The sequence below is a fragment of the Oncorhynchus mykiss genome, chromosome 20 (assembly GCF_057628025.1).
Source record: "Oncorhynchus mykiss isolate SJ-2025 chromosome 20, ASM5762802v1, whole genome shotgun sequence".
Lineage (NCBI taxonomy): Eukaryota > Metazoa > Chordata > Actinopteri > Salmoniformes > Salmonidae > Oncorhynchus > Oncorhynchus mykiss.
The window spans coordinates 34,144,025-34,164,317 of record NC_143041.1 but is presented as its reverse complement, the minus strand read 5'-3'; the positions used below and the strand labels follow the sequence as shown (position 1 = coordinate 34,164,317).

Sequence of the window (20,293 nt, the reverse complement as noted above, 5' to 3'; positions counted from 1 at the left end):
CCCATTGAGTGCACTACTTTTGACTAGAGCCTTCTATGCCCTGATCAAAAGTAGTGCACTATAAAGGGAATAGGTTGACTTTTTGGGAAACCCATACAGCCCTGGAGGCTTCGCTTGGCTGGATGACATATAGAATGGGATTCTGTTGAAGCAATACATTAATACAGCTTCCTGCTCATCCCGCTCACAAAAGAGACTCAACCACACACACCTCTGCACAAACTGTCATTTTTCTTCATCCTGCCTCTCTGTGGGCCTGTATTTGAAACACCTATGTGTCTGATGGAGGAAAGATTACCGGTTCAGTGTGGAAAGCCAAGAAAAGCCTTGTCTCTCGCTCGCTCTCTCTCGCTCTCGTTCTCGCTCTCTCTCTCTCGCTCTCTCGCTCTCTAATTATTATTTTTTATTTTTCCAAAAGTTCAGAGTTTACGAGCTTAACAGTTAGTGTCAGCTATCTTCTGGTTTGTTGTGGAGTAAAAATGTGTTTGTCTGTGTGTGTTAACAACAGGAGCCCCACTTTAAAGACATGAGACGTTCAAGGCAATTGTCAAAGGGTGTGGCTTACATATTTTACTGTAATCAGCTAATGGGTTCTATTAGTAAGGTGACTGGTCTCCAGAGCTAACTGGATGATCTGAGGATTTCTTGAATCAGACTGGGTAGTGTTCTCTTTTGGAAAACAGGTTTAAAGAGGCAGTACACCCCCTCTTTGTTCCTCCATCCAGACCTGTGTTCAAATACTATTCAAAATACTGCCTGGAGAGCCAGAAGGGCAGAGGTTTTTTGAGTATTCTATTGGTTCCATTTCGCCAGGCAAGCTCAATCAAGCCCAGATAAAGTATGTGAATGTTAAATATTTTTCAAACCCAGGTCTGGTACACACATTCCACCCTCCATCCCTGTTCCCAGTTAACCTTCTGTGTCACAAATGGCACTCTATTCCCTATAAGTAGTGCTCTATATGTGTAATAGGGTGCTATTTGCGATGCAGTCATTCTCTGGACGGCAGATGTATGCTTTAAAAAGGACAGGGATCTAGAGAGAGAGGTAGAAAGGCAGGAGGAGAGGGCGAATTAATACTCATGTGTTGTTGTGTAGAGAGACCCTCAGACTAACACCCACGCTCAGTCACACATTCACATGCCAGAACACATTCACCACAACACACACACTCTACACAAAGACATTATCAGCTTGCACGCACGCACACCTACACACACACACACACACACACACAGGACACACTCCCCCATACACACACAATGAAGTGCAGCTCTTTTTTCGTTCACCTCGCTGTTGCATATTTCCAAGCTGATGTAATATCTTTGTGGGGATTGTATGGGGTTACACTCAGGAAGGACTACCCTTATTCAGGGCCTCAACAGGCCACTCTACTCATGTGGATGTCAGGTCAGTCGCTCTGTCTCTATGCTTTACAGACGCTGTGAAATAGAGCACTCACATGATGCTCCTATAAAAGTGACATTTATAATCACATTGAGATTGGAATCTCTGTTCAGGAGAGCTCTGAAACAATGTTCAAACCATTTCCCATTTAAGAGGAACGTCCAAAACTAGACCTACAGTTTCTTTGTCTCTATTGATTTGTTGCTCATGTCTGTTATTGATGATTGTGTTGTATTGGTTCAGATGAGTGTGGAGGAGCTGCAGGCCCAGCTAGCTGAGAAGACCACCCTGCTCAGTGAGGCCAGGCTGAAGGAGCAACAGTTTGTCGACAGGGTGAGTGTCACAGGTGGTGCCAAGCATAACCGTACTCTTCTGGCTTGGATGTTTTTTTTGTTCTTTCTTTTTTTTTAAATATAATTTAGCAGACACTCTAATCCAGCTCTTATTAGGGTTCAGTGCCTTGCTCAAGTGCACATCGACAGATTTTTCACCTAGTCAGCTCGGGGATTCAAACCAGCAACCTTTTGGTTCACTCTTTACCGCTAGGCTACCTTTCCATTATGGTTCCAGCAACTATGATGATGTTATATGGCCAGCACAGTACAGCTTGGCTTGACTATGCTCAGCTTGGCTCAGTAGTGGGAAAAGGGCATCAGTTGACCTTGGTCTTTCAGTCTCTGTCTCTCTACGGTACAGTACATCCCTCATTCCACACCACTGTATTCCTCTCTTCCTTTCCAGGACTCTTTCACCCTCCGGCCATCCTATCTGACTGTTAGTCTATCTCTTTGGATTAAGTTCATTACATGGAACATCTGTTTATTCTTGCTGTAACCTTATAAACAATTACCCTGCCCCTTCCCACTGTTTCACACACACACACACACACACACTGTTTCTCTCACACATTGTGTGGACTGATCGTTCTCCAAATAAACTAACCCCTGGATGACCATAGCAGGCCAGTATATTGCTATTTATCTCCCACAAACTGTTCAGTACAAGTAATTTAAAGGAACATAACCACTTGAATAAAATGGTAACACTTTGCTAAGCATGTAGGTATGACACTTCATAACTTGTTATAAGCATGTATAATGCTCTACACCTGCAGACTTTAATTAAAGTGTTCCCAAAAAAGGAATCCCTTTTTGTCGATTTTTGCTTTTTTCTAATGTACTTTTCCCCTTCTAGATCCACTCACTAGAGGACAAAATGAGATGTGTCCACAAGAACTCAGTGTTGACTCATATGGGGAGCACGTTCAAAGGTAATGTTAACTTAAACATCTATATTTAAGTAATAAGGCCCGAAGTGATGTGGTATATAGTCAATATACCACGGCTAGGGGCTGTTCTTCGGCCCAACGCAAAGCAGGGTGCCTGGACACAGCCCTTAGCCGTGGTATATTGGCCATATATCACAACCCCCCGATGTGCCTTATTGCTGTTGTAAACTGGTTATCAACGTAATTAGAGTAGTAAAAATAAATGTTTTGTCATACCGGTCTGCTATACCATGGCTGTCAGCCAATCAGCATTCAGGGCTTGAAACACCCAGTTTATAATAACATTTTTATAAAACATCTATACTACTTTACATATAAACATCTATATAACAGAGGGATTCTTTCCTCTGGTCCAATGCCCCAGGGCAGTGATTGGGGACATTGCCCTGTGTAGGGTGCTGTCTTTCGGATGGGACGTTAAATCCTGACTCTGTGTTCACTAAAGAGCCCATAGCACTTTTCGTAAGAGTAGCGGCGTTAACCCCGGTGTACTGGCTAAATTCCCAATCGGGCCCTCGTACAATCATGGCCGCCTAATCATCCCCAGATTCCATTTGGCTCATTCATACCTCTTCTCTAACCCCTGTAACTAACTGTAAATAAGAATGTGTTCTCAGTCAACTTACCAGGTAAAATAAAACAAATACACTACATGACCAAAAGTATGTGAACATCTGCTCGTCGAACATCTCAATCCAAAATCATGGGCATTAATATGAAGTTGGTCCCCCCTTTGCTGCTATAACAGCCTCCACTCTTCAGTGAAGGCTTTCCACTAGATGTTGGAACATTGCTGAGGGGACTTTCTTTCATTCAGCCATAAGAGCATTAGTGCGGTTGGGCACTGATGTTGGGTGATTGGGCCTGGCTCGCAATCGACGTTCCAATTCATCCCAAAGGTGTTCGATAGGGTTGAGGTCAGGGCTCTGTTCAGGCCAGTCAAGTTCTTCCACACGGATCTCGACAAACCATTTCTGTATGGACCTTGCTTTGTGCACGGAGGTATTGTCATGCTGAAACAGCTAAGGGCCTTCCACAAAGTTGGAGGCACAGAATCAACAAGAATGTCATTGTATGCTGTAGCGTTAAGATTTCTCTTCATTGGAAATAAAGAGCCTAGCCTGAACCATGAAAAACAGCCCCAGACCTTTTTAATCCTCCACCAAACTTTACAGTTGCCATTTTGGCTATGTATCTTATTTTTCACACCCGTACAGCATACAGATAGATACAGAGCAGAGAATCTGTCACAGTGCGAGAGCTGCTACTGCAGCATCTCAAACGAAAACAGAAGGCAGGCTTCATCAGCATGTCACACACCACTTTGCAATGAGCTGGAGGTAGTAGGTTATGCATTTTGAAAACATACTTCGTTTGAAACCTGAATGTTTTAATACATATGAGGCATGTCTTACCTTGCTTCAAAGTAGCCTATTAGATCTCCTCTTTTTTTCCATTTCTAATGGATATTTTCATCACTGTCACATGAAACTGCGGTGCCCTTTTGACAACAGTGTTTTCCAGCTAATTGCATTATGGAATGAACATACTATCCTTCTGCCTTGTGCGCTTATAATGTTGATAAACTAGTATTTCTTCACATTATAAGCCAAACATTCTGATATGTTGCATCAGACTCATTGCTTTTTAACAGTTTTTTTTGTGTAGCCTAGGCCTCGTTGTTGTATGCATTTGGGCTCTGTCTTCCCACAACTGTCCTGGAGTCTGTTTGCAAGAGGCTGTTTCTCGACAAGCTGACCAATATAATAGGTCAACTTTTCTACTATGGGGGATGGTAGATTGACATAGGCTAGTGCTGTTCGATACTCATCTTGGCTGAGGAAAGTAAATGTGGCAGTTATTCTAACATGTTTGAAGTGCACATCAGAGTTTGGTAAGAAGGTACGCACATCGTTGCATCCTCGACTTGTATGTTCTGTTAATATGAATTACCATAACCTAAATGTGATTTGTGTCATTCTGAGCACCGTGGGTGGACACCCTAATCAGGTTATGCACCCAGTGTATGTGCGTCCTACAGATTTCTCAAATGTCCGGTAAATTAAAATGTTGCCGGTGAAATGTCCAGCGCCACATTTTCCATATGGAAACCTTGGTATGAATTGATGTCATATGCCAATGGAAGGGCAGGAAATGCACCTGTCTTCCTTATTTAGGAGATAAATGTAAACATGTTCAAGCCAGTCTAAACTAAACGATGCCAGAGACTGGGCATGTTATTGATTGTAGTAATATGTGCTGCGTGTGAGCGATAGTTTGACTTGTAGGCCTAGGTCCACACATGTAATCCCAGCTGTGCTGCTGACTCTGTGGGAGAATGGTACCTCTAACATCACTGCTATTAATCTGTCAAGTCAATCTGTGAACACACACACACGGCACGCACCGTTGAACATGGATAAAAAATATGTGACATGGGACGCAGGGGTTTTGAGAGAGGTTGTGGAGGAGAGGAGAGGGGAGGACAGGGTAGAGGAAGGCGGGACTGTCAAACTAAATTCTAGCTTCTTCATGGACCTTCCCTGCTGGCGTAATAAATAGAATCGGCGGTCGGAAGGGAAAGTGGGATGAGGAGGTGGGGAACCAGGTGAAAATGAATCCCAGGACATAATGGCTTTTGCAGGCTGCAGTCTTGTTTCCCACGCAAAACCCCCTAACGCACAGCAGCACAGCACACGGCCTCCCTGGCCTCTCCCCGTGCCTCCTGGCCTGAAGTTTCACCACTCAATATCAAATGCTCTCTCCAACCCGAGACACCTGTGGTCCACTCTTTTTGGCCTCCGTGTTTGAACAACCCTCTTGGCCAGGTCACATCCTAACCTCTTCCCTTTATGCTTACCCCATTACTTCATATTCCATAGCTTCTCTATTCTAGCTGCAGAGAAGCCTGCTGGTCCAGTGACTCACTCACACCACTGTTGACGGCCTTGGCATATATTAACACCATGTAAATATGGCTTCTGCCGTCTTGACCACTGTGAAACCCTGATAACACCACTGAGCTGAGCTGTACTCAGCCATAGTTGTTGGTAATGTGCTAAAAAGGAACAATGTGAAAACAATTTCCAAGCCATTATAGATAGTTTAGAAACCACCTTAGAGTAATGGCTTCTGGTCAAGAGGTTAATGAGGAGTTGTTCCAGGTAGAGGGACTCGCTGCTATGTTGTGCCCCCTGTTTTAGTATTACTCTTCTGTGGGTTCAGCTGGGGTACCCTGCCCAGTGCCTGGAGGTCAGAGGGCGCAAAGGATTTATTAGCCAGGCCGTTTCTCCACGCCTGATGATCAAAAGGCTAGTTTGCACTACCTCTTCTCTTCATCACTCCTTTCTTTTCCTACCTTTCCCTTTCCTAACCCTTTACCTTTCAACCTCAAGGCCATCTCTATCATGTTCAGACGCTGGCCCCATCATCTCTATGGAACATATTGTCCTTATAGAGGAAATTCTTTGCACAGCTCCAAGTTGTTGCACACACACAGTGCCTTCAAAATGATTTACCCCCTAGGCATTTTTCCTATTTTGTTGCATTACATCCTGTTTTTATTTGGATTTCATGTAATGGACATACACAAAATAATCCAAATTTGTGAAGTGAAATGAAAAAAATAACTTAATAAATTGAAAGGCAATTGTATTCACCCCATTGTTATGAAGCCTCTAAATAAGATCTGGTGCAACCAATTACCTTCAGATGTCACATAATTAGTTAAATAAAGTCCACCTGTGTGCAATTTGTAACCTGATCTCAGTGTATATATAAACCTATTCTGAAAGGCCCCAGAGTCTGCAACACCACTAAGCAAGGGGCACCAACAAGCAAGCGGCACCATGAAGACCAAGGAGCTCTCCAAACAGGTCAGGGACAAAGTTGTGGAGAAGTACAGATCATGGTTGGGTTATAAAAAAATATTTGAAACTTTGAACATTCCACGGAGCACCATTTATTAAAAAAATGAAATAATATGGCACCACAACAAACCTGGCAAAAGAGGGCTGCTGACCAAAACTCACAGACCAGGCAAGGAGGGCATTAATCAGAGGCAACAAAGAGACCAAAGATAACCATGAAGGAGCTGCAAAGCTCCACAGCGGAGATTGGAGGATCTGTCCATAGGACCACTTTAAGCCATACACTCCACAGAGCAGGGCTTTATGGAGGAGTGGACAGAAAAAAAAGCCATTGCTTAAAGAAAAAAATAAGCAAACATGTTTGGTGTTCGCAAAAGGCATGTGTGAGACTCCCCAAACATAGGGAAGAAGGTACTTTGGTCAGATGAGACTAAAATTTAGATTTTTGACCATCGAAGCAAATGCTATGTCTAGTGCAAACCCACCACCTCTCATCACCCCAAGAATATCATCCCCAAGCATGGTGGTGGCAGCATCATGCTATGGGGCTGTTTTTCATCGTCAGGGACTGGGAAATTGGTCAGAATTGAAGGAATGATAGATGGCGCTAAATACAAGGATATTCTTGAGGGAAACCTGTTTCAGTCTTCCAGAGATTTGAGACTGGGATGGAGGTTCACATTCCAGCAGGACAATGACCCTAAGCATATTGCTAATGCAACACTCAAGTTATTTAAGGGGAAACATTTAAATGTCTTGGAATGGCCTAGTCAAAGCCCAGACCTCAATCCAACTGAGAATCTGTGGTATGACTTAAAATTCGCGAATTTTGCCCAGTTGTGGTACGCTAAGCTCAAGTCCTTTTACGAGGGCCTCTCGTCTTTTGCATGAGTAAAAATAGGAACACACCCACCCCAGCAGCTTGAGGATTTATCAGCCTATTTGCATTTGAAGTTGGAGCACATCGACTGGTATTTCCATCAATGAAAAAAAAGCACTATTTTGCAATTTGGCCGGCAACAATTTTTATCGACCAAAAGCCGGCATTTACCGCTAACGGAAACCCTGAACTGGACTGTTTGTAATGTTCTTGCGGTGTACTAGTGCTCATCTAGGCCATGTGCCATGCTTTCCAGTTTTGATCGTTTTTGTATTTGGCACTTGGTTTGAACCCACGCCTGTGCACTGCTGTAAGGGTTTCCATGTTCTGTAACTAATTGAAACATTATTCACTCCCTTTTTGTTTAGGCATGCCTAAATTAGTTCAGGAGTAAAATTTGGCTTAACAAATCACATAAATTACATGGACACACTCTGTTTGAAATAATAGTGGTTGACATGATTTTGAATGATCGACCCTTCCTCTGTCCCACCATACACACAACATCTGTCCCTCAGTGAAGTATTGAATTTCAAGCACAGATACAACTAAAAAGACCAGGGAACTTTTCAAAGCCTCAAGGAAGGGCGGTGATTGGTAGATGGGTAACAATTCAGACAATTAACAACATTGTAGTGACTCCACAATAATGATCGAAATGACAGAGTGAAAAGAATACAAATATACAGAATACAAATATTCCAAAACATGCATCATGTATGCAACAAGGCACTAAAGTAGAACTGCAGCAAACAAGAAAACACGTAAAAGGAATACACTTTTTGGCCTAAATGCAAAGCCTTGCAAAAGTTGGGGCAAATCCAACACAACACATTACTGAGTAACTGCCTCTTTATTTTCAAGCAAGGTGGTGGCTGCATCATTGTATGGGAATGCTTGACATCGGCAAAGACTGGGGAGTTTGTCAGGATACAAAGAAATGGAATTGAGCTAAGCACAGGAAAAATCCTAGAGGAAAACCTGCTTTACACCAGACACTGGGAGAGGAATTCACCTTTCAACAGGACAATAATCTACAACAAATCTAAGACCAAATCTAGCTACACTGGAGTTGCTTACTAAGAAGACTGTGAATGTTCCTGAGTGACCAAGTTACCATTGTTGGCTTAAATCTGCTTGAAAATGTCTGTCTAGCCATGATCCCCAACACCTTGACTGAGCTTGAAGAATTAATGTGGATGTTAGCATGATTACGGATAATCCTGAATGAATCGTGAATAATGATAATGAGTTTGAAAGCTAGACGCACAAATATCATACCCCCCCACCCCAAAAAAAATGATAACCTCCCCTGTTATTATAATGGTGAAAGGTTAGCATGTCTTGGGGGTATGATATTTGTGCGTCAAACTTTCTCACTCATCATTCACTCATCATTCAGGATTATCCGTAATCATGGTAGCATCCACATTCATGTAGAAGTGTTAGAAACATTCTATTCTTATTTACAATAAAATTGACTCCAATGACACACTACATTATTTACCATTAATTTATATTGTGCACAAATGATCTGAAACACAACCAAAACAAACAACAATTGCATCCAACCAGTTTGTAGAGTCACCAGCTTGATTTAGTCATTGCGTGCTATGAATAGGGGTCCAAATACTTTTAATATACATACTGTATACAGTGTAAGTGAACTTGTCCCCTAAAATGGAGGGACTATGTACCAAAAGTGCTGTAACTTCTAAACGATTATGGATAAAAATACTCTCAAATGAAATCTGACAGTCTCCACTTTAACCTCACAGTCATTGTATCGTTACAAATCCAAAGTGGAGTACAGAGCCAAAACGACAACAAATGTGTCACTGTCCCAATACTTTTGGAGCTCACTGTATGTCCTAGTTAATAGCTTGGTGACTGAATTCACTGATGATCAAGATTGTACAACTTTGTCCATACATTTTAAAGATTTAGTGACTTTAATTTTGTGATGAATTAATTTGACCCTTTGTGTGTTCTAGATCCTGGCCATTACCGTGCTGAGTCCTTCTCGGAACCCACAGAGTTTGAGTACCTGAGGAAGGTGCTGTTTGAGTACATGATGGGGCGGGAAACTAAGGTATTTTATCAATAATCAATGTGCATCTTTAGCATTAAAGTAACATTTTCTGATGAGGGAAGATTGACAGTGCACATAATCCTGCATCATTCAAGTTTCTTGAAATATAACCATCGGTATCACACTTCCCTTTTATTCAGCCCAGGATAGATTGCCATTTGTTTAGTTGCTTTCCCTCAATGAAAATGTGAGAGGAGGTCAAATATGGAAGGAGGAGAGACCGGATAGAGAGAGAGCCAATAAACTTCTCCATTCCCACACAGCCATCACCCAGTTAGACTCGTACAAAAGTCATTTTGTGTTTGTGTCCGTTTAGCATAGGTGCTAATTAATGATGATGTATGGGAATTAACAGTGCTAGTTGACACGGTCCTAAAAACAGCGGGGTATCGCACGCATACACATAAAGTTAGCAGGGTTCCCCCCTAGGTCCTCAGTAAACAGTTAAACTTGATGATGTCATAGCCATATCATTATGGCCTCCCTGGGAGTGGAAGGATGTCCCCCCCACAGACATACTATTCACATGACTCACACTGACATTTTAAAGACTTACTGGACTTGTTTAGCTCCTCTACAACAAGAAGAGGTCTTTGGTTGGTTGTTCCCCTGGTTTCCTCAAACAGTAGCACTTTTTCTGATTAGGGCCAGAATTTTATAAGCTAGCTAACGCTGGCAGGTAGACTTTGAGTTTTTTTGGTCTCAATGAGCAGGCTGATTTGATTGGGTCGTTGATGGTGGTGTTGAGGGCACAGAGCCTTATGGGCTGCAGTGTGTGGTCTTATGTGGTGAATGGCTGGAAATGGGTTCACTTAACCTCAATTGTTTATCTGATGGAAGATGGTAGTGATGAGGGCAGGGTGTCACCGAGTAGAGACTGCATGTTGGAGTACTATGGGGTGAAGTGGGTGACTGAGCTGGGTGATTGGCTGGACAGGGGATCACTAAGCCTCCATGATGGATCTGAGCTTGGTATATGGCTGGACAGGGGTTAACTGTGCCTACATATTGGATATGCATCAACTGAATAGGGATCTGAGCTTGGTGAATGGCTGGACAGAGGTTGACTGATCATCCATGTTGGGTCTGGGCTGGGTGAATGTCTGTACAGATGGGCAGTTTTAGTACTAGGTTTACTGCAATGATCCCAACCCGGCTGCCAAGAATTGAGAGACTAAAAAACATTGGAACCATGTGGCTGCATACCCATGCCATTGAGAGCATTGACTCTAACAACTCAGTTGTGAACTGTCATCAGTTTCCCAACACATATCACAAACATCCCCAGCCACCAAGTTAAAGTTCATGTTTAAGGAATTTTCAATGAAAAGAAATGGGTAGAAAAAAACAGTTTTTATTTGAATGTGTGCTACTTTTCTTTTTAGATGGTTAAGTCATTTCTGTATTTTTCTCTTCTCTCCCACAGACGATGGCTAAAGTCATAACCTCCATGCTCAAGTTCCCACAAGACCAAGCTCAGCAGGTTCTGGAGAAAGAGGATACAAAAGCAATTGTAAGCATCTGTTCTTCCTTGACGTAAAGCCACTAGTGATGAGCCATATGCAACCACACAGATACATAGATACATATACACACACGCACATATACACACACACGCACATATACACACACACACACACACACACACACACACACACACCCAGTCCGTGCTATGTCAGCAATCGCTTACAGACGTTGCCTTGGCCTATAGGTATAGTATGTTGATAATATCCTCATCCAGATATATTGCATCTTAAACAACTAGACCCATGTAGATCACTTACCCGTGACTACAGTATCGGTTACAGCAATGGAAACACATGGCGGGATGGGAAGGGGGAAGACATGTCTAGCCTCTTGTCTGTTACAGTATTAAGGCATATTGGTAAGCACAGTGTACAAGAATACCGAATTTGGCTTTAATATCAAATCACATTTATTTGTCAGATGATCCAAATACAACCGGTGTAGACCTTACTGTGAAATGCTTAGTCATAAGTGTGTTTTAGGTCAGATCAGGGTAAATGGTATTTGTGCTTCTATTCTCTTCTTACCAGTCAAAGTAGTACTGTGCAGTTAAAGTAATCATGTATCTCTCTTCTCCCTATTGTTTCAGCCTTGGCTACGATGAGGGTCAGGTATTAGAATGATGCTGGTACTTTAAGGATGGAGGGTGGACTAAACTGCTGCTGAAGGACTAGAATGAAGACTACTGTACCTCTGTGGACTAGCTCTAGCCCTTCTACTGTCCTGTCTGACTTATTTTGCTTCTGACTGTGTGTGTTTGTGCGCTGTGTAGATATGTGTATGAGCTGCATAGCTAATCTTATGAGGGAACTATAAAATATGCCAACTAAAGATAGTATCTAATTCTTCCAGTCTACTTTCACGCAATGAAATTAGGGTTTTTAATTTATGAATTATACAATATTTGTTTGTTTTTTTAGTCCAAAATTAATTATCTTTCTTACTTAGATTTTCTTTGGATGGATGGCTTGTGCAATAAGTTTGTTTTGGTCATTGGGTTGGTTGATTGTTTTTGAGTTGATTTTTTGGTTGTGTTTTCTGATAAATGAACTGTCCAGTGTTTCCAGATTTCTATTAAATATGACCTATAATTAATCACAATATGAGTGAAATACTTTCCCTTTGAGAACGTAGTATTTAAGCAGCTTTTCTGTGTTGGAATGGTGTGGGTGTACCCCAACAACTAACCTTATGTAGCAGGTCTTAAAGAAATGCCAGAAACTAGATTCCCTACACACTAGTCTTGACGAGAAGGAAAAAAAACTGTCAGGGGAGGTTCTCTTCTGCACTGTTCAGCCAATCCATTAAATGTGGAGGAGGAGTTAAGATGGAGTTGCAACACAGGCTCTTTCCATTTCCCCTGAAAACCAGAACATCCGGTTGGTTGTTGGGGACTACCCAACAACAGAATAGTGTGGGCGTATACCGGTCATTAAAATATGAACGTGAGTAGACCGCTGATTGGCCAGCTCAGCCAATGAGGCAGGATGACATCGTTCTCTATGAGGAAATGGCAAGCATTTTCTAAACTGTCTGTTTGACATACAAGTTTGAGGTGGGGTTTTCGAAGTGTTATTTCTTCAATTTATGCTTTGCTCACAAATATGAGTATAAGACTAGTCAACAACATTATTTGGGTATGAGTTAACAGAATATGAACTTTTAGGAGGTTTTAACTGGACAGTTACTTTAAATTATGTTTTTGAGTTGATCCATGGTTGTTTTTGAGTTGATCTTTGGTTGTTTATCAGTTGATTTTTGGTTGTTTCTGCTCTACATATCAATTCCCCCTTATGACTGTGTGATGGATCATAGAAATAAAATACCTACGTTCTATTTCTATCGGTTCTTAATATGAATCTGCATTCTATTCCTATGGATGAGATGACCCTTTAACTGTACCTTCCATTACACTCTACCACTTAGACACACTGGCTTCTAGGACCATGTTTGTTTGTTTCCCACAGCTTTTCTACTTTATATTTTGTGGAGACTGACCAAAAAATAAACTCAAAACATATTGTAAAGAAAAAAGTGAATCTGTACTATTGGGAACAATGTGACTGTTGGCTATATTAATACATTTTGAGACAAGCTAATACAATTTTATTTACACTGATTTTCTGTCTTCCTCTGTGCTCATTTTTCACTTTGCTGAAATGTGGATCTTTTTCAATATTGTATATACAGTATGTACATGTTAGCCTATTCTGACCTTTATATTCTTGTATGACCAGATATATTTCAGAAAAATATACTGTATTTCACTAAGATATTTTCTTAATTTCCTGAATAACCTTTTGAAGAGTCCGGTGGTAAGGTACGCTTATTTGAATTTTCAGTTAGAGATGTCAGTCAGAGGTATTTTGTTGAGGTATTTCAGTCCTTTTTTTCACAATTTCTGTTGCACAATCTGCACCGTAAGATAAGATAACAAATAAGAACAAGTTGTGTTCTAACTGTAGAGAGTGATCAGAATAACAACCACTCTAACCAAAACAGGACATGTCACAGTTATATTAACCTGTAAGTATAGAACTGTTTGGCAAGCTGATAGAGGAAATCTCTTTCATACTGTTGAATAACAAATGTTTCACTTTAGGAAATAAATAACATCTGTATTAGAAACTGCCATGATTTAAAGTTGCCTTTATACAGTACTACTCTGTGATTACTTTGGCTTGCCAGGTTGGCAGTAATCTTTTGTAACATACATTTAATTGAATTTATGGAACCAGGTCCTTGTTAAGTGAACCAAAAATTACAGTCCACTTAGTATTTTATTTCTGATATTTTAATTTGCTGGCAAGCCACTTATTTTGTTAAGCAAGGAAGTGTTTCCAAAATATATGAACAAGCGATGAAGACTGCATGATCCACAAACATCAGCCAATATACAAATGGATTGGTCTACAACAGGTAATTTGTCTTTTGCCCTTGGTTTGTTCACATACCGAACGACAGGGGGCAGCATCGTTCATAAACGTAAGCGCGAGGCGGTTTTTGGTGAAATCTGATGCTCGGGCCCCGAACCCATTTGCGTTTCACCATGACCGCACTTATCATCGCCGCGAGCAACTACGAGCTGCAGACTCCAGTTCCTCAGATTCACAGTATGGAGAGCAGCTGATCAGACCGTTACTTTTCACCGGACCATTATTTTTATTCTCGAAAACCTACCTACCCCTGTCATTTTTCCATGTTCGAAGTGCTAGACTTCAGAAACTAGTTGAACTGTTAGTTTTTGTAACTTTTTCTGTAGTAGCACTGAAACGTTGACGAGCTTTGTTTTTAGATACTTTTTCCATAGTGTTGTTCCTCTCAAGGATGCGCAAAAGGATGGCCCATTTTCTGAATCAGAAGAGGAGCCTTTTGAATGTGCTCTACGTGTATTTGTCTGTTTCTGTAGTTCACTCCTACAACATTGACTTAGAACATCCTATTGTGTTCCGTGGACCTGACTCGAGTTTCTTCGGATATTCTGTTCTGGAGCACTATCATGACAATACGCGCTGGTAAGTCTCATAGGCTACCTGTTTACTCATGGTAGCCTATAACGCCTAGTATCTATCTTATAGTGAATGTTATTGCAATGGGGACTGTTCATGCACTTATGTATCCGCCCTTGGACATTAATGGCACATTATGGTTGTTACGCAATTCTTATGGATTGTATTTGGGCCATTCAGATTTGTGCGCGCTACGTAGCCTACATGCAGTTGTTGAAAGAATAGCCTGCATGCAGTTGTTTAAAATAATAGCCTAATGATGTGAGCAATAGCCTCTAAAATCACTAACTAAATAATATTTTCTAAAAAAAAATACACGTACTCAATTGACAGTGTGTGGGTGAAGTTTACTCACTACTTTACTGCTTAAACTCATTTATCTTGTTTCGAAAAACAGTCAATTTGTATGATAGTGACATGTAATCTTATCATTATTATGTCAACAGTTTGATTGATGTGCAGTATTTAAGAATGTGCATGTCATTTGGTTTCTTTTAGACTTTTTTTCTGTAGCAGCCTAGCTGGCCTGTCCCAGATTCCAGCATGTAGCCAAAGCTTATGGGATCATGTCCCCATAGCTGTCACAACTCCCACCATTGTCTTCATTGTCATGAGTCCATGAATCAGGGTGCTGATGCCATGACTGACCCATATACCCAGGGGTGGAATTGTAATAAATGTAACTCGGGAACTCATGTTACATTTTATAGTTCACCTTTGGAAAGCAGATTTTCACATCAAAATAATTTCACTTTGAGAACTCCGGTTCCACATGTTCTCCACCAGTTCCACCCCTGAATATAGGCTACCATACTTGTCTTGAACATGGGGGGAAGTACTCTGTTGTAGAGTGGGCCTTATGAAGATCATTATGTGACTTTACTGTGACAGCCCACTGGGCACAGACGTCAATTCAACGTCTATTCCATGTTGGTTTAACGTCATTTAATTTAAATGACTTGGAAACAACATTGATTCAACCAGTGTGTGCCCAGTGGGAGGATGTGTGTTATTGACACTGTATCCTTCATGCTTGGTGACAACCACCCTTTGACTCTTCATGCAAGGTGTTCTTTTTCTCCCATTGTTTCTGCATGCAAGGTGCAGATAGGGCCCCCCAAGGCCAACTCTTCCTACTACAACAGTCCTCCTTCTTGAAGTTGTTCTTGTTCTTGACTGCTGTGACAGGATCTGTTGCATTTGCACGGTTTACAAACTATGTTTTGTTTCTGTCTACAGGGTGCTGGTAGGGGCCCCCAAGGCCAACTCTTCCCACAGCAGCTCTGTTCACACCCCTGGAGCCGTGTTCAAGTGCCGTGTCCACGGCAACCCAGAGAGACGCTGCACTGAGATGGACCTAGGCAGAGGTCAGTACTGAACCACAGACCATGCAGTCACCAGGGACCACAGTAGAGCCATCTGGATAACCACAAACTATACTGACCCTTAGGACCAGAGTCTTCTGTTCAGTATAACCCCCAGGACTCAAGGCTGGAGGCTTCTATGTATAGATGGCGCTCCTCAGAGCTCGGAGCCACTGGCCGTGCATACAGTACAAGAAACAACCACATAGATATACCCGAGGCGCCTCATTCATCAATCATGTGTAGACACAAATCTGCGTAAACCATGCGTGGGAGCATTTCCACACAAAGTGTGAGATTTACGCACTGCCATATGTTTGTGTGGGGGGGGGGGGGGGGGGGGCTGCAACTCAATATGAGGAAGATGTTCTTAATGTTTTAAACACCCAGTGTATATTTTATTTATTTATTTATTTATTATTTTACCTTTATTTAACCAGGTAGGCAAGTTGAGAACAAGTTCTCATTTACAATTGCGACCTGGCCAAGATAAAGCAAAGCAGTTCAACAGATACAACGACACAGAAGTTACACATGGAGTAAAACAAACATACAGTCAATAATACAGTATAAACAAGTCTATATACGATGTGAGCAAATGAGGTGAGATATGGGAGGTAAAGGCAAAAAAGGCCATGGTGGCAAAGTAAATACAATATAGCAAGTAAAACACTGGAATGGTAGTTTTGCAATGGAAGAATGTGCAAAGTAGAAATAAAAATAATGAGGTGCAAAGGAGCAAAATAAATAAATAAATTAAATACAGTTGGGAAAGAGGTAGTTGTTTGGGCTAAATTATAGGTGGGCTATGTACAGGTGCAGTAATCTGTGAGCTGCTTTGACAGTTGGTGCTTAAAGCTAGTGAGGGAGATAAGTGTTTCCAGTTTCAGAGATTTTTGTAGTTCGTTCCAGTCATTGGCAGCAGAGAACTGGAAAGAGAGGCGGCCAAAGAAAGAATTGGTTTTGGGGGTGACTAGAGAGATATACCTGCTGGAGCGTGTGCTACAGGTGGGAGATGCTATGGTGACCAGCGAGCTGAGATAAGGGGGGACTTTACCTAGCAGGGTCTTGTAGATGACATGGAGCCAGTGGGTTTGGCGACGAGTATGAAGCGAGGGCCAGCCAACGAGAGTGTACAGGTCGCAATGGTGGGTAGTATATGGGGCTTTGGTGACAAAACGGATTGCACTGTGATAGACTGCATCCAATTTGTTGAGTAGGGTATTGGAGGCTATTTTGTAAATGACATCGCCAAAGTCGAGGATTGGTAGGATGGTCAGTTTTACAAGCTTGAGTGAGTTAGCCACGGACTTCAACGGAATGATTTTGACTATATTTCATTAATTAGGGGTGTTTGAAATGCAAATAGCCAAGGTCGTGCACAAGCACTGAGGCTGAGAACAATTGGTATTTATCAATGGTTATCTCCTACCGGTGTGTGTGTGACGCTTGTAGGATTGTTTGATAAATCACACATTTTCTATGCGTATGAACATTCTAAATTCTGTTTGTAGGTAGTATATTAGAATAGTTTTCTATGCAATATTGACAAACGAGGCCTCTGCTTCACAACCTTCTACAGAGAACTACTTACCATGCATAGACAGGACAACTGACCATAGACAGACAGGACAACTGACCATAGACAGACAGGACAACTGACCTTAGACAGCCAGGGCAACTGACCACAGACAGACAGGACAACAGACCATAGACAGACAGACAGGACAACAGACCATGGACAGACAGACCATGGACAACAGACCATAGACAGACAAACAGGACAACAGACCATGGACAGACAGACAGGAGAACAGACCATAGACTGACAGACAGGACAACAGACCATGGACAGACAGGACAACAGACCATAGACTGACAGACAGGACAACAGACCATGGACAAACAGGACAACAGACCATGGACAGACAGACAGGACAGCAGACCATGGACAAACAGACAGGACAACAGACCATAGACTGACAGACAGGACAACAGACCATGGACAGACAGGACAACAGACCATAGACTGACAGACAGGACAACAGACCATAGACTGACAGACAGGACAACAGACCATGGACAGACAGACAGGACAACAGACCATGGACAAACAGGACAACAGACCATGGACAGACAGACAGGACAACAGACCATGGACAGACAGACAGGACAACAGACCATGGACAGACAGGACAACAGACCATGGACAAACAGGACAACAGACCATGGACAGACAGGACAACAGACCATGGACAAACAGGACAGCAGACCATAGACTGACAGACAGGACAACAGACCATGGACAGACAGGACAACAGACCATGGACAGACAGGACAGCAGACCATGGACAAACAGGACAGCAGACCATGGACAAACAGGACAGCAGACCATGGACAAACAGGACAGCAGACCATGGACAAACAGGACAACAGACCATGGACAAACAGGACAGCAGACCATGGACAAACAGGACAGCAGACCATGGACAAACAGGACAACAGACCATGGACAAACAGGACAACAGACCATGGACAAACAGGACAACAGACCATGGACAAACAGACAGGACAGCAGACCATGGACAGACAAACAGGACAACAGACCATGGACAGACAAACAGGACAACAGACCATGGACAGACAAACAGGACAACAGACCATGAACAGACAGACAGGACAACAGACCATGGACAGACAAACAGGACAACAGACAACACTAACCACAAAGTATGTTACATAGGCAGCTACAGTGTTTAACACTAGTCAACTGTTCCTTTTACTTATAAATAATAAAGACATACAGAAAGAGAGAAAAATCTCGGGTTGCTGAAGTCCAGAAATATTTTGATAGGTATGATTAATGTTTTAGCTAATATTTTCCAAGTGGTTGTGCCAGAAAGTTTACTGCAATTGCTATTCTTATGGTCAAGAGAGAGAGAAGGTTTATGTGGGTTTAATATAAATCCTAACTTACTCCTCCATGTCACCATCAAGATGTACGTTATTAAACGAAGCGTCAGGCCAGACATGGGGTCCTGTTGCAGTGTTCACTCTCTCCCTCTGTCTCTGGTCTCTGTCTCATTCTCTGTCTCTCTCTCTCTCTCTCTTTCTCTCTGTCTTTCTCACGCTCTCTGTCTCACTCTCTCTGTCTCTCTGATCTCTCCCTGTCTCTCTCTCTCCCTTTCTCTCTCACACACGACACACACACACATACAGAGCGAGAGCTACCATGAATTACGCCAGACAGAGGGAGTTTAGCCCTAGGGTGCCTCAGAGAAAATATTAGTGATGAACTCCGGAAATAGCGTCAATTATAACTTTTCTTATTTGCACAGACTGCTCCAGTAAATCTGTGTGTGAATCACAAATGGCACCCTGTTTCCTATAGCCTAGTGCACTACATAGGGCACAGGGTGCAATTGGGGACAAAGCCGGTGATCTGAGACGGAGGGCAGAGGAACTGAACCGTTTAAGGGCACCCATGCTGCTGCTGCTGCTGCTGCTGCTGCTGATGAGAGAGAGAGAGAGAGAGAGAGAGAGAGAGAGAGAGAGAGAGAGAGAGAGAGAGAGAGAGAGAGAGAGAGAGAGAGAGAGAGAGAGAGAGAGAGAGAGAGAGAGAGAGAGAGAGAGAGAGAGAGAGAGAGAGAGAGAGAGAGAGAGAGAGAGAGAGAGAGAGAGAGAGAGAGAGAGAGAGAGAGAGAGAGAGAGAGAGAGAGAGAGAGAGAGACTTCTTTTTCTTCTAAAGTGACGTTAAATTCAGACTCTGTAAAAGCAGTGCCTTGATTGCACAAATCTTCTTGTGGGTGTCTATGACTGCTAATTCACCTAACATATGCTAATTGATTTTATTTGCCCAGTTAAGTGCATTCTTGTTAAAGTGAATAACTGTGTTCCTTTCTTACTGCTGTTTACTCTTTGCAGTCATGTTTTAATGGGACTAATGTTTTTATGTCTTGGGCAGCGTCCCAAATGAGACCCAAGGTCTTGGTGAAATGTAGTGCACTACGTAGCCAATAGGGGTGCCATTTAGGAGGAGACACAGTCTTACTCCTTTCTCAGACATTCCTTAGGTCTTTTTGATCTTCATTAAGATTTAAGAATTGCTTAAAGTTGCAGAGACAGAGCAAATGGACATAGAGGCCTAGAAGCCAGTCAAAATATAGCCCGGCACCATCAAAAGACATGTATGCTTTTCTAAGCTACTTTTATCTGTTAGCAAACATGAAATAACTGGGCAGCTCCTTTGGCCTAGAGTTCTGCTACACACTCTGTAATGATTAAACAGGGTAGGATGACCAAACAGCGATTCTGTCCTAAATGGCACCCTATACCCTACATAGTGCATTACTTTTAA

The 20,293-nt window shown here is 42.2% G+C and overlaps 2 protein-coding genes across 12 annotated transcripts in view; both read left to right on the top strand.

Annotated features, from left to right (window-relative positions):
* Positions 1–13,182, top strand: part of golga4 (golgin A4) — a 54,764-nt gene extending 41,582 nt beyond the window's left edge. For all 11 annotated transcript variants that reach the window (XM_090212951.1, XM_021576397.3, XM_090212952.1 and 8 more), the window contains 5 exons: positions 1,651–1,740; positions 2,602–2,677; positions 9,439–9,536; positions 10,963–11,049; positions 11,653–13,182. In XM_090212951.1, coding sequence (XP_090069077.1) covers positions 1,651–1,740; positions 2,602–2,677; positions 9,439–9,536; positions 10,963–11,049; positions 11,653–11,667 — 366 coding nt within the window. In that variant the 3' untranslated portion in view covers positions 11,668–13,182. The remainder of the gene's footprint in view (positions 1–1,650; positions 1,741–2,601; positions 2,678–9,438; positions 9,537–10,962; positions 11,050–11,652) is intronic.
* Positions 13,183–14,042: 860 nt separating this feature from the next.
* itga9 (integrin subunit alpha 9) overlaps positions 14,043–20,293 on the top strand; it is a 151,315-nt gene continuing 145,064 nt past the window's right edge. Inside the window, exons 1-2 of the mRNA XM_036956146.2 lie at positions 14,043–14,578; positions 15,812–15,939. Of these exons, the coding sequence (XP_036812041.2) occupies positions 14,391–14,578; positions 15,812–15,939 (316 nt within the window). The 5' untranslated portion in view covers positions 14,043–14,390. The remainder of the gene's footprint in view (positions 14,579–15,811; positions 15,940–20,293) is intronic.